This window comes from Seriola aureovittata, chromosome 20 (assembly GCF_021018895.1).
Source record: "Seriola aureovittata isolate HTS-2021-v1 ecotype China chromosome 20, ASM2101889v1, whole genome shotgun sequence".
NCBI lineage: Eukaryota > Metazoa > Chordata > Actinopteri > Carangiformes > Carangidae > Seriola > Seriola aureovittata.
The window spans coordinates 13,406,075-13,420,920 of NC_079383.1; the positions used below are offsets into that span (position 1 = coordinate 13,406,075).

General features: G+C 39.9%; 1 protein-coding gene across 2 annotated transcripts; it reads right to left on the reverse strand.

The window, feature by feature from the left end:
- Positions 1 to 4: 4 nt before the first annotated feature.
- On the reverse strand, positions 5 to 14,830 carry LOC130161060 (centrosome and spindle pole-associated protein 1). Of its 2 annotated transcripts, none has more exons than XM_056363995.1 (29): positions 14,125 to 14,829; positions 13,954 to 14,025; positions 13,758 to 13,855; positions 13,556 to 13,636; positions 12,614 to 12,715; positions 12,068 to 12,429; positions 11,882 to 11,959; positions 11,225 to 11,313; positions 10,992 to 11,088; positions 10,832 to 10,889; positions 10,146 to 10,474; positions 9,930 to 10,054; positions 9,180 to 9,267; positions 8,832 to 8,958; positions 8,257 to 8,404; positions 7,991 to 8,137; positions 7,775 to 7,845; positions 7,414 to 7,557; positions 7,143 to 7,292; positions 6,947 to 7,051; positions 6,797 to 6,857; positions 6,532 to 6,658; positions 5,673 to 5,809; positions 2,261 to 2,401; positions 2,147 to 2,181; positions 1,991 to 2,054; positions 1,287 to 1,396; positions 1,036 to 1,189; positions 5 to 657 (listed from the first exon to the last, which is right to left on the reverse strand). In XM_056363995.1, the coding sequence occupies exons 2-29, from the start codon at positions 14,000 to 14,002 to the stop codon at positions 464 to 466; spliced, it is 3,471 nt and encodes a 1,156-aa protein (XP_056219970.1). In that variant the 5' UTR covers positions 14,003 to 14,025; positions 14,125 to 14,829; the 3' UTR covers positions 5 to 463. The 2 variants fall into 2 exon arrangements, with proteins under 2 accessions (XP_056219970.1, XP_056219971.1); XM_056363996.1 differs by having other exon boundaries at positions 565 to 691; positions 14,125 to 14,830.
- Positions 14,831 to 14,846: the final 16 nt, after the last annotated feature.

Consider the following 14,846-nt stretch of genomic DNA (forward strand, 5'->3'; position numbering starts at 1 on the left):
AACATTGAATAATAATATTTTTTATCATAAAATAATACTCTACAGTGTGTATTTATAACTAAAATAACTACATTAAAATGTACAGTACATATGTCTATGGTACATTCACAGATATTCACCTTATCAAACATGCATAGGCTAAGTCGAAGCCGTTAATTGTGTGTGGCTCAGTAAAAAGTGCTCTTTTCCTGCAGAGAGGAACTGACCACAGTGAGTTTTGAATAAGCTGGTTCTTGTCTAATCTAACAGACATCAATATTTATACTGGACGATTCTGGTCTCTCATAAGCTTTTGAACTAATGTAACCAAAACCCATATTTAACATGTAAGACGGTGTTAAGTGATTCAAGCATCATGAAGCAGGGATATTCTTTCTCCACCACCACCTGCATCTACAGAAAAGGGAGGTTGGCAAGCCTCACTCAGTGCAGTTTCCCATCCTTGGAGATCATGTAATGAGAGCTATGTGACGCAGTCTGTCAGCCACGGCGGAGCATCCATCCCTCTGTTTGGCCTCTCTCTACGGGCTGAGCGTTTTACAGAAGCTGAAGTGCCAGGCCGCAGCCAGGGCTCTGTGGCAACAGTCTCCACAGAGACACGCCTCTCCAGAGCAGAATGCAGAGATGAGACATCCCTTTCATCACCAGACAGCCTCTCTGGAGAGTACAGAGGTTTATCCATCGCACATTTCTTTAGGCACACATTAAAGGATTCTTAAATATAACATGTTGTACACACATAATACATATTTCTACAATTTCACAGTTTAGAGTCAAGTTATTAGTATAAACAAACAGACTCAAACATTCAGGAAAGCACTGTAACAAAGCCAAATTGAGATCAGGGTTAAAAATCCAGTTTAAATATAAAATTTGAACGTACTGCATTTTAATTAGATTCAGTGTGTATTTACAAGAGAAAGCTATGTTAATGGGACAGTCTCAGTGGCTCAATGGTTATGTGCCCTTCTATCCGTTGTTATTGTTATTTAAAAGTTTCTCATGGACAACAGCATGGAAATTGTTTCATCTCACCTGATTTGCTGTTATGTTCCCCAGTGTGCGAGTCTTGTCTCGTGATGCGGCGCTGGTTGTGTGTTCTGACCTTGGCCTCATCGTTCAGACTGGTCGATGACGGCAGAGACTGAGCGTATGTTTGGGTCTCATGCTCCCTCTGATCCACAGAAATCTGTTAATGTTGTAAAATTAGAAAAGTAAAGGGACTTGAGTGATTCAGTACTGAAAGCATCAGAGCGGGATACTGCTTCAAATCATCAGCGCCATACATCATCGTCATGTCTCCTCCGTGGGACTGTCCTCTCCCGATGCTGTGCTGAGGGCTGAGGGGATCTCTGCTGATCAACTCGCTCTTCACATGCATCACCACTGTAAACATCTGACAAAGCCCAAAGCCATTCATCATTAGACACACCTCTTTACAGCTGGACAGAGATTAGGGACCTAAAAGTTAATTCAGTTCAGATATGTGTAATGTGAAAGAGATGAAAATCAGTCTATCCAGCAAAACCTTTTTAATGAAAGGAGAGATGGAAAAGGGTAGGAGGGAAAGTATTAAAAAATTCTACAACAGGCTTTTCAACCATTTCTGTACTGCCATCATTCCCAAAGCCTGGCACTGTGCTATCGCCACCCTGCAGCTGTCAGTGGCACCTTGCACCCAGCATTGGCAACAGCTGCAACACAGAGACATGAGCTGGCATGTGCCACAAAAAGCTTGGCACAGAGACAAAGAGGTAAATTAGCCTGGCACACAGGCTGTTGTAGTGTGTTATTGTGAGGGTGCATGTAGCTGACCTCCTGAGCCATGTCACCTTTGTAGAAAACATCTGGAGCCTTAGAAAAAGAAAAATCCCAGAGTGCATTGTGTGTGTGTCTCCACTGATGTAAACATTGTTTTCTTGCTTGAAAGAAAAAAGAAAAGAGGAACAGGGACAGCCTTTACAAACAAACTATGTTTAGCCAGGCTTACCAATAAAAGCAGTCTCAGATGGCAACATGGAGTCTCTGTGGATGAAGTGCCCAGGTTTGTTCCTCTGAGAGAAGATGCAAACAAAAGTAGGCGCCAATAAAATATCTCTAAGCCGAGCAAGTCTGACTGTCAGAATGAAAATACATATAAACTCACAGGATTATAATGGCTCAGTTGCTGGTCCAAAAAGTCTGAAGAGAAACACAGCAATTAGTGAAAGAACACAACAATTTGAGACTTTTGTTTGTGTGTGTGCGTCTGCTTGCTGACCGTGCTCTTCTTCTTCTCTCTTCATGAGCCTAATTTTGCGTCGTTGTTCACGTAGAAGTGCCTGCTGTTGGATGTCTAGACTTTGTGCGTCAGTCGGAGGGTCAGGGTACATTTGAAGGACCTCCTCACGGGATGAGGTGTCTGACGAACATAAAGGGAAGAAGAGGAAGCTCAATAGATATTTTATATATATATATATATATAAGCGGCTCTCAGGTTGTATTCTTTGAATGATGCAACCATAACAGTTTCATTAGCACAGTGATAAAGAACGAACAAATCTAAGGTCAGGAAGCATAGACTAGAGATAGACATTAAAAAGAAACCAACAATTTTCATATCTGAGCAGCTTTAATTGCTCCCTCTCTTACTGTCTCCCTCTCCCTCTACTCTCTCAAACAGCAGGTTGGCTGTTGGCTCCACGGCCTGGCTACAGCCTTCCCACTTCATTCCATCAAGGTTTGACAACACAGAGCAGATCTTTCAGATGTTAGGTTGGCAAAAATCCAAAATTTACATGTGGAAGTTTGATAAGTGATTTAGTCAGTTGGTCACAAACTAGCATTTCTTCCCATTTTTTAGGTTTTACAAGCTGCAGCTCCGCGTGTCTTTCAGACCCCTGCATTAACTTGGTCTGGGAACACATCCAAAGCCATTTCCTCGGTCGCTTTCGTTACATTCTCTGTTCACACTGCCAAGCTGCTGTCACTGATGGACGTCTCCCATGACCTCATGAAATTAAAGTTTCAGTGTGGCTAGATGGAGACAGAGGACTGATGAGACTCTGGAAAGTCTGAACCATCTGGCAGTGCACAGCCGGTTTAAGACTGCAATGATCCTGTTCCTGCGTCCTTACATCAACACCATGACCAAGGCAATTATAAAAGGGTTCCTCAATGACTTCCTCAAAGTTGGAAAAGTGGGTTGGTTCAGAGTATAAAAGCAAAGTAAGCAATGCCAAATTAGTTTCAGTTCAGTGAAATGAACTGATTTGCCATGGAAAGGTGATGTGTGAATACATTCGATTAATTTATAAATAAATGAGAGACATTTGTGAATATCTTCCTAACATAGTTTAGTTGGCGACTCTAATGCCTTACTATACTATTTAATTTTTTTATCTTTGCTATTGCTATATTATGCCTTTTTGCCTTACTATACCATTACTTTTTTGCCTTACTTTATGTGACATTTTAGTGCCTTACAATACTATGACCTCTTATTCCTTGCTATACTACAACTTTTTATGCCTCAATATGCTCTTTTTTTATGGGTGGCATGGTGATGCAGTGGTTAGAACTGTCTTCCCACAGTGAGAAGGTTCTGAGTTCGAACCCCAGACCTGGGGCCTTTCTGTGTGGAGTTTTTATGTTCTCCCGTTACAACTGGTGACTCTAATGACTTACAATACTACTTTTTTTTATGCCTTTCTATGCCTTTTCTATATTATGACATTTTTATGCTTTGTTATACTATGTTTTTATTCCTTTCTATACCATGATGTTTTTATGACATTTTTATACCTTACTATACTGACGTTTTTATGCCTTACTATACTATGACATTGTTTATGTCTTACTATACTATGATGGTTTTTATGCGTTTCTATACTATAGCATTTTTATGACGTTTTAATGCCTTACTATGGCATTCTATGCCTGTTTCTATTAGCTAGACATATATGTCAATATATGATAATGTTCCAACTTCTAACAGGTTTCACATGTAATTTTATTACATTTTATAATTATTATTATTATTATTATTATTATTATTCATACGTTTTTTTTCCGGCTGAGGTGTTATACAGCTTCTTCTCTGGCCTGCCAGAATCTTGTGGAGAGGGTGGTTTGTATTGTCTAAAAATGGCCTGAATCTTACATTGCATGTGTCTCTCCACAACAGTCTTGAGTGAGTCCAGAGCACAGACCCAGCCTTTTTGACCAGCTTGTCCAGTCTTCTTGTGTTCATGTCTGACATGATGCTGCCCCAGCAGGCCACAACAGAAAAAAGGACACTCAAGGCACCTGTGAGAGTTGACCAGTTAGCACACCTGTTCTTGTGCAGCTCTTCAGCCCAGCAAAGAAAAAAAAAATGCAGTAATCCAAATTGCATTTCCTTTTCACATACTCATGGGTGTTCTATGACCATATTAAAATGAAAATTGAAAAGTTATTGACAGTTAATTTTCAAAGACTTAACCTGCTCTACAGTGACAACATTCAAATACAAACAGCAAAATAGCAAACAACGCCCACAGTCCATTGCATTTACATTTACATGTCACTACACTCTTTTGGAGTGAAAATGAAAATGCAATCTGTCAGTCCTCTCATCAAGGCAAGGTCATCAGTTAGGATGTCACTTCCTTGCTACTTGTTTGTCTGTCTGGGGCAGTGGCAGCTGCTTGTTTTACCAGGGCATAAATGACACAAAGATCCACTATGATATGCAGTATTTAGTGTTGAACAGCTTCTCCCCACCCCCACTCCCCACTCACTATTTAAAATGTATCTTCATCATCATCACAGGGCTTTCATTCCCACAACATGAATGTTTACTGTCGCCATGGGAACAGGTACCAGTTTAGTAGTTAATGTTAGCTCAGCCTACATATTAACAATGAACAATAAAATTGCAATACGTCACTTCTTAACAAAACAAATATCAATACCAATAGTCATACTTTCAAAGACCTTAACCAGGTCCTGTCACTTCATATTTTACAACTGTTGACGTAGTGCACGTTACTTGTCACCGATTATTTGGGGAAAAAACAACACATAGAGGACTACGTGCTCTTAAAGAGTAATACAAGTCACCTTTAGTTCAGACTGGTCGAGAGTTTGTTTCAAAACTGTGTGTGTGTAAAATTTAAATCCACAAGTGTAGAATTGAGATCCACAAATGCTTTTTTGGTTCACAAATAGAAAATTGATTCATAAATGTCTGTTTGAAAGTTGTAAATGTTAGGAAGATATTCACAAATGCTTTTCATTTATTTGTAAATTAATTGAATGTATTCACAGATATTTTTTTTATTTGTGGAATTTGTTTGTGTATTTGCAAATGCGTTTTATATTTGCAAGATATTTTTGTGAATTTGTACATTTATTTTTTGTATTTATGGAAGGTGTTTCCTATTTACAGATTAAACATTTATCCATGGATTGTCCATCTATTCAAACAAATAATACTGAAACAAATCAACTTCGATAGAAAGATGGCACTGGCAATCAGAAAGTCACTGCTCATAATACTGTAGTGACGAAGATATAAAGCATAGCGATCTAATAGAAAATTGACCAAGGGTGTTTTTTTCTTTCAGGGCCTAAGGCTGACCTGATTAGTGAGTAAAATATTCCTTGATAAAATGAGACCTGTGTCTAATTAATGAAGTGTCTTTCAGTACCTCTGTATTTAAGTTGGTTGAACTCCCTGATGTTTTGCATGTTGACACCTGCAGCATCAGAGTAAATTCTTGCAGTTGATGGCTGGTCAGCTTGATGCGCTGGTTCAAAGGCATCCACTCTGGGACGTCTTCTGGGCCTGAGCAAAGGAGGTAAACCCCACTTTAAACAACAACAACTACCTTTAATAACACGCAAGCGTCTTTCTGATAATGTGGCAGTAGCACATTATCCTGGATGTTTTTCACCTGTGCACAATGAATAAAACAACCAGTTAAGTTTCTGTGTAACAACCTTAGACTGTAACCAAAGAATAGCCATGAAACAGTTCAAAGCCATCTCTCAGATGATTTGGAGTAAACTAATTTGAATATAAGCAGAGACTTTACAAGTAGCTTGTTATACATAAATCATTTTTGCAACACACATATATGGTTTGTAAGGCCCTGTTGAAGTGCCCTTCAGCAACATTCTGAATCTCTATTGCATCCTGCACTTCAGCTGACCTTGCTGATCTTGCAAGGTGATGACAGATGAAAAGAAAATTTCCTGTTGGGGATCATGCTGTTATATTAGTTCAGTAATGAGCCCCTGAAACAAATCTGAATGGAGAATAGAAGATAGCCAATCTGACCTGGGTCACTTTCATTAACACAAGAATGCCTTTTTAAATATATATATAGTAAATCAACATTGCCATTAAAAAAAGACAGAATTAGTATTGTGTCTTGCCCTTATTGCATCTGGGGGTGCATTAGGTGAAATTGGAGCTGAAAGGCTACAGCACATCTAATAACTCGTCTAAATTAACTAATTTTAAGCCCAGAATTACCCCTGCTGCTGGGTGTCTAACAGTAATACCTGCTGGGGGGAGTGTAGTGACTCTCCTGTTGATCTGTTTGGCCCAGCTGAACCTCCAGTTGTCTCTGCTCTTTCCTCAGGTACCTACGGAGGGCTGACAGCTCTCTGATCACTTCCTGTTGACCATCTAAAGCAAGCAGAGGGAGTGAGAGGAGACGGAGACAAGGATGGGAACAATACATTTTTGAGTGGCAATTTATGATTTACAAGAATACAAAGAAAGATCTTTTAGAGATGGGTGGTGTACAGATAAGGACAGTCTTACCTTGTAGCTGGGGTATTTCCTCAGGGACTGGTTGGTAGTGTGGTGCTGACACAGTGCGCTCCTATTATGTCAATTTTGAACATTTTTTATTATAAATTCACACCATTACATGTTTGATGTAAAAATATTTGCACTGATTGATTGACTTACAGTCCTGGAGGAGAATTGGCTCACAACAGAGGGAGAGGGAGGGCTGGATGCCACAAGGTTTGTCCGTTTCTTTTGCAAGGCTGGGATGGGAGGAGATGGCTCTCTCTGTACATTTATGAGCAGAATCACATTTCTTGACAAAGATGTTTAATAAAACTATAGCTGCAGTGCCAATGTCTTTTCAGGTTTACTGTACCTCATAACTCAACTGCGTCCGTTTTTCCTCTCTGTCCCTGGTTACCTCAGGTAACCTCTTCTCAGTCTCTTGTTCCTGTCTCCTCTTCTTTTCCTCATTGTGACGATGTGTCTTAGGTTCATTGATCCAGCTTTGGTTCTCCAGCCTGTGCTGCAGAGAGTAAAGAAAACCATTTCTCAATGGCAAGTCCATTGCAAAGAGAACCCCTGCCCCCAAATATGCACCTCTCTTGAATGATGTACTCTTCATCAAAGAGATGAAGGCTCCTCACCTCAACCCTCTTTTTCTTCTTTTGCTCCTCCTCATATTCCCGCTGTATGCGAACCCTTTGCTCTGCCAACCTCCTCTCTTCGTTCTCCTCCTCAATCCTCATTCGTTCCCTTTCCTCTGCCTGCTTTCTTTTGTTTTCCTCTATCTGTTGGTATTGACAAAGTAAAATTACAGTTACAGTGTATTTACAAATTCTTTAATACAAGTTCTTGGGAACATTAAAGTAGTTGGAAACAATAAACCGTATTCAGATTTCACAAAAAAGACACCCACACACACTAAAGCAGTTCATGTTTTGTTTGATCAGTGCCTTTGCTTAGTATTCAGGCAGTTACCTGCACAGATTGTAGAGTGTGGCCTACCTGTTGTTCCAGGGCTTCTCTGTATCTGTCCTGCATGGGGAGCTGCTGTTGAGTTGTCTGATCATTTAATCCTACAAGGACAAGTGAGACAGAAAGTAATCTATCAATAAGGAGAACAATGCACACAGCATACACACAGATGCTCAGTAGAGAGTACACAAAATAATCTAGATGACAGATGAATTTGGCAGTTATCCAGAGAGACTGAAACACTACCTGATAGTTGTGGGGAGATGGGAGTGCTGGCCTCAACTCCAGGAGTGTCTCCGTTCCTCATCAAAACGTTTTGTGTCTGTTCACTATTCTTGAACACAGGATTCCTACATGACTCCTTATTGATCTTGTTCCTTTGATTCAAGTCATCTGAGAGCAAGGAAATATTTATAAGTAACTAAAATATGCAGTAATAAGAGACTACCCTGAACAATCATAAAAGAATCTCAGGTTTAGCAGACCTCGTAAGGAAGTGAAAGCCAACTTACGAAAAAGGTTGCCATTTTGGTCTTTAATCGGAGCACCACCCCCACTTCGCCCCCAGGGGTTGTACGCCTTCATCTCGGCCTCTACCTTGGCATCATATCGCTCCTTTTCTTCTTTTTCTCTTCTTTTACGCTCTGCTCTTTCTTTGATCTGGACACAAGGATGGCAGGATGTTTCAAAAGTGGATGCAGTTTCAGAGACCACCTCTGTCCCTTGATATAGTGTAGTGAAAGTCTGTATTTGTCTGTTAGTCTTGCTACAATGTATTTCTCTGCCCATGACTCCATCATGATCTACTGTCAAAATATTGAAGCCTGTCCCTAAAGTCATCCGATGCCTGGGGGTCTTCTGCCATCAAAATGGAGGAAACAGCCCATTACAGGAATCATTAGCATATCAGTCTGTTGCTGCCACCCTCAACCCTTTGACTGAATTACCAAATCTGTAAAAAACACCTTAACACCAGTTAAGAGAACTGTAAAGTGGGCACAGAAAATGCTTCCATTAATAATTTGAGAAGTTAGTTTGGGGTCTATTTATGGCAGTCAGGTGATATATCATAGATCTCATGATGTACCTGCTGCCTTAGTGCTTCCTGGTAGCTCAGTGCACTCTCTTTCCTCTGCTTGGACTTGTCTACAGGAAACTCTCCAATATCCAGGGGTGACGCTCTATACTGATCAGTTGCTCTAGAAGCAGACAGGCTGAGTGACAAATGATAAGGCAGAAAGACACAGTTATTTTGCAGTGAGGGCCTTCTTCTGGAAGAGAGGAAAAATATCTCATGATCATTGACTAATGTGAAAGCTATCACACCCTACAAATTGATTGCACATATTTTGAAATTGTTTAAAATTGTGCACACTGAATTAATCATCTAAATAAATAAATTTCTATTCTAAATTCTGGTTTGATAGACACTGACTCAATGCAGCGACTGGGTCCGAGAGGAGGTGGTTTCTGAGGAGAACTCTGGACATTCCCAGACTGCTGCACCCTTCCAGGCAGATCATCTAATGAAGAAAATACACAAAACACAAGATAATAAATACACACAATTCAACAGTTTCATCAGCTATCTGCTGCCACCGTCTGCCAGCTTTTCTTTCCAACATTATTTTTATTTTACCCAGGCCGGGGCAGAAATTTAGCTTTAAAATAAAAATTTAAGGGAAATAAACGTCACCAAACAGACCAGCTGGATGAAGTCAGATCCATCTGGATCTGCTAAACTCATATCCAATAAACTGTACGGTATATCCCCTTAGTAATAAAATCAGTTCTGCTGTAAAATGAGATTTATGAATTGCTATGCCAAGTCCTCTTGGCCATTGATATGGTGATAAAGTGGCTCCATAATAAATGCTAATTCTCTACAGAGAGGTCTGGGAGTTTATTTAAGGCAAGGTGAATTACTCCCATCTAAGGTGATTGTGCCAGATACTGCAAGTCAGTTAATGACCATGAAAATACTAGACACAGTGTTGACCAGTCTTGCAAAACTATCGAGTTGAAACTCGCTGGAAATGCAGTAGGTAATCCATCACAGTAAACAGTAAAGTTGTTTTTTTATTGTGTGTTATTGTTGCTTTTTGTTTGTCATGACTGCACTTTATGTCAGTCTGCCATTAAAACCACATTGCTACAAACATTTCTTAAAATTAAGAAACTATACTTTGATAGTGAGGAAGATTAGGATCCAATGGATTTCTTGTTCCATAGTAGTAATAGGGTGCATCATATGGAGTCTTGTAATTATTAGTTACAGTGGGAGGTATTGGAGGAGGAACACCAGCAACCCTGAAAAAACAAAATCACAGATACTTCAATGAATATAAGCAGAGTTGTTAAGTTCACCCATGTAAAGGAACAAAAAGCAGCAGTGAACTACCTTGGAATGGCCACCTCTCCAAGCATGTTTGAGAAGTTCCTGTGATAGTCCTCATTAAAATAGTCCAGTGAAGGGACACCTTGTGCTGCTCCCGTCACAGACCCAGGCACCGTGTTTCCTGCCAGCTGACTGAGAGCTGTACTGTAGTCCACCTGGGAATTTCCCAGGAGGTCTCTCTGTTCTGTGTCTTCAGTAGGTTTGTTATCTTTTGGCCTTGGATTTGGGTCCTTCCCTATGGCCTGTAGATCTATTCTGAGCTTGTAGGGAACATCTCGTATCCAGCTGTCATATTGGCGATTTACAGCTCCAAACTGCTTAAGCCGATCAGGCTGAAGAGGTGATGCATCACGGAAAAGAGATCCATCACAAGAATTCAGACAAGAATATTGAGAAAACCTCTCAAAATGTGAGGTGTTGCTCAAGGCAGTGTTGTGACATCACATCAAATCATTATCATCAATGATTGTGATAAATAGTGACATAAGAGAAGTGTGTATTGAGCTGTAGAGACTACTTCTACAAGATTACAAAAATCATCAACATCAGCATCAAATGCAGGACTGTGACGATTGTATTACAGCAAGATGGGATCATTATGTTATGTTATGTTATATTACGATGCTACATAATATGTTTTAAAAACTGTATTAATTTTTTAGCTCTTTCTTGTAATGCCATATTCCTACCTCTTTTTCAGGGTCTGTGGCTCCAGTGGCTGCAACCCTTAGCTCAAGTCTCTTCTCCCTGAAAACAAATGCAAGTGCAAATCATCCCATTGTTTCTGTCTCGTTAACTACTGATGTGCCAACTCCAGTGAAATTATTTATTTAGGGAATAAATACTTACCTCATCTTGTTTCTCTGTTGTTCTGCCATTTGTTTTTGAAGCTCCTGCATATACTGTTCTTTCCTCAACCGAGAGGCCGTCTGCTCTTCTGTTGCCCCTGCATGACAACATGAAAGAGAGTCATAAACAGACAAGTGATGATGCTGAAAAAAGATTTCAGATGACAAATTCCATCAGTAATCACACAAGTCAATAGGTGTCTAAAAGCATCATAAAATAAAACTGGTATTTACCAATTAGTAATCCAGTAGCAAACTCAGCTTTATCTTTGCTGCTAGCAGGTCTAGATCTTGCAGCCATCCTCATGCTGTCTGTTTGGAGGCTATTGAACACAGATGCACAGACAGAACCAGACACTCCACAAGATACCCTTATACAGCGGATAAGAATAACAGCACAGCAATCAGTTTCCTTCTTAGCCACACCCAGCTACCATTTTACATCAACACTGCCTCACAGTTTGCCTGCGGAGCTTTCTGGTCATTAACACAGAGATGAAGAGTGAAACCCCATTCTCCAATAAATCTGGCCCCTCTGATAGAACTGGGGTGAGTAATTGTTTGCCTGGAGCTGGGCCAAGGCTCACCCTCGTTCACTGCCCCACACGTTAAAGACTTACTGACAGTAGCTCAACATAATGGCATAAACCGGAAACCATGAAATGCAACAGCATGTAAGAGAAGTGCTGAAGAGCAATAACTAAGTATGCAGCAATAATCAATACCTGTCTGGTGTTACAGTTATCCTGTGTACTTTATTGATTGAGAAAATTTATGTGACTTTCTAGGAGGATGTTATTGGCTTTTGAGCATTGTATGTGAATACTGTTGCTATCTAGAATGATTCTGTCTCAGCAATACAGTTCTCACAAAGAAATGGATCTTTCTTACTCTGACTTCCAAAGCCAGTCATTGTTGTTCTGATCATGAACGCCAGGGGCCTCCACCTCCTTTATGTCCAGAGGAGCTCTGCCAAAGAAACAGACAGGTGAAGAGGAACTATATTACCATGCCCATTACTCCATGGTGATGGTGAATACTAGTAGCTCAAAATCATACTTAGGAAAAATGTTACACGTGTTAGTTCTGTGTTCTCTGATTCTCCTCTCCTCTTTGTACACAGGCTCTGGGGTGTGTCTGTGCTTTCTCCTCCTGTGTCTGAACTCCAGCTCCTCCTCTTTGTCTGTGAATAGCTCCTCCTCAGAGGTATAGAGCTCTTTTGGTCTACAGATTTGCCAACGTCTTCGCCCCCGATAGCCTGGTTCCCAAGTCCCAGTGCTTTTTCCATTATCCACTGCATCAGTAAGAGTGGCAGCATCTCTCCTGGATGCAGGGCACTCCCTGGAAGGAGGGGGTATGTTTGTGTGGGTGTTGAGGATGGGTAGATGAGAAGCTGGAGAAAAGATGCGTACAGCATCTGAAGCTTGAACCTGTCCAGGCTGAAAGTGAAAATGTGGAAAAACTTTAATTTGAAAAGCATTTACTTTATACCAGTGTGCATTAAAAGTTGCATAGCACATAACAAAAATATTTTTCTATAAACAATGTCTTTTGGTTAGAAAGTAGAATTGCAAAAAATATAAAGATCAATATGCTTCATTGTTTATTGGCTATTCTCATTACCTTAGAAGTAACAGGAGGTGTTCCTCTCTTCAATCTTCTGATTTGAGTTTTTTCCTGGAGGAAGAGGTTGTATTCTTTTTTTCTCTCCTCTCTCAGTTTTTCCTGTGAGAGAAACAAATGCAGTCATGTCTCCAAAGCAGCCATCTCATTCAGGCAGGGCAGCTACATTTCGTCACTATAATCATCAAAATTTCTATACCATTTCATGTCTATTAGAAAACTAAACATACTGTACAAAACGATTAACATACAGTAGGTCACCTTCTGAAAAAAAGACACCTTACTATATTTTTCTCATATCTCAGTTAAAAGTTCCCCTACACACTGAATATTCAATACTTAAAGACATTTCTTACACAACGATTAACACAATTGTTGATAGACACTTCAAAGCACAGGGATCTATTTATTGCTAAAGCAGGTACCTCCTTCCATAATAAAGTAATTGTATTGTATACTAAACTTTGACTTTCTCCAAAGATCAAATTAATCAGGCTTTCTTTGGTTAATCTCACTCAACCCAGGTGGGACTTGAACCCGCAATCCCCAGCTCCGGAGGCTGATACCTTATCCATTAGGCCACTGGGTCACAATAGCTCATTGTTATCAAGTTCTGGATTCTCTTGTAAACAAAAGCTGTTGCCATGAAATACATGGCACTATATAATCAACAATTTATATCACCTTAAGTTGAGACTCTACAGTATATCAGGTCCATCAGTGTTGTTGTGAACAAGTTATATCAAGCCAGGGGGAAAAAGTCCAATTTTGATGACCGGACAGAGTTACAGTACCTGCCTTTCGGTCGTTATGTCACACTCAGACACAAACACAAACACACACACACACACACACACACACACACACACACACACACACACACACACACAAATATACTTGTCCAAGTACTCAACTAGGCACACAAAATACACAGACACACACCTTAGCTGATATCTTCTCATCAATAGGTAAGGAGAGACCCTGTATTTGTGGATGAAGTTCTCTAGGATTTGGATCCTTTTTCTGGACGAAGAATATGACAACAAAGGTTGGGATGTTGAGTCAGAAAAATGCAACAGAGAGGCAACTTGAGACATAAACATGTTTGTACTAATCATTTAGTTTTCCAAAAACATCATCAGACCTTGGCAACATATTGTTTATAGTCAAGCTGAAGCTCCTGCTGAAGTTTCTGTTTTCTCTTTTCATAGTCAGTTCCCAGCAGCAAACTAAAGCCCAAGCCTGGAAAATATAGCAAATACAGTATAAGACACACATTGTATGATGAAGACTATACTCAAAGAATGCAACCTGTTCACTCTCAGAGACTTGCACAATACCTCTGTCTAAATTAGGAATTATTCCTTGTGCTGCTGATGCTGGAGGCATATTTACAGTCTCACCAACCGTAACTGTGGAGAACATTCACATTTAATAATCGAATTAATCTCTAACATTGTTATGCTCATTGATAGTTACAAGGGTTTTCAATATATTGATATTGTAGGTACCTCAATTTGCATGAATGACTGGTGTATCCCTCTTCAATGATGGTATATCTTTGTGCGTTTCCTCTTAATGCCCTTGAAAAACGTCCCATCTTCGTCTATTTCTATGTACAGCCAGAGAGTTGAACCAGTGTACAACAGCTAATATAAGAAAATGTGTACCTGTTTAAATGCTCAGCCATAACCCTGGTGATAGAAATAAAACAATGCTGTAATATATATCATTCATGTTGAAATAATTTGCCTCCACAGACCATAACCTGACAAATGCTCTTGTCTAGACTGTCTGCAAGGCGTAAAGCATCATTCTGTTGTTAGGGGCAACCATAATACAAACGGTCCTCCCAGGAGAGGCTAACTAACTAACCTAGCTGACACCAAGCCCTAAAACAAAAATATATACCTGACGCGTCTAACACGTCAAACTCAAACTTAGTCGGTAATATTTACTATTTGATATCACTTGTCTAAATGGTTATAACAATATAAACCTTTGCAATAGTGAAATTTACAAACAACTAAGCTAATTGTCAAGTACCAACCAGCCTTTTTAGTCCTTTAAGTCTCGCTTTCGGGCTTTGTCGTAAAAATTTCGTTTCGTTAAACACATTACCATTAGTTTCAGTTTTATCAATTCGTGAAACACCCCAACCACCCCGAAAAGTACAGTGCTGCAAGTCCACACAGGCTTCCCAAACAAACATACCTGTCTTTCTGGAAAGCAC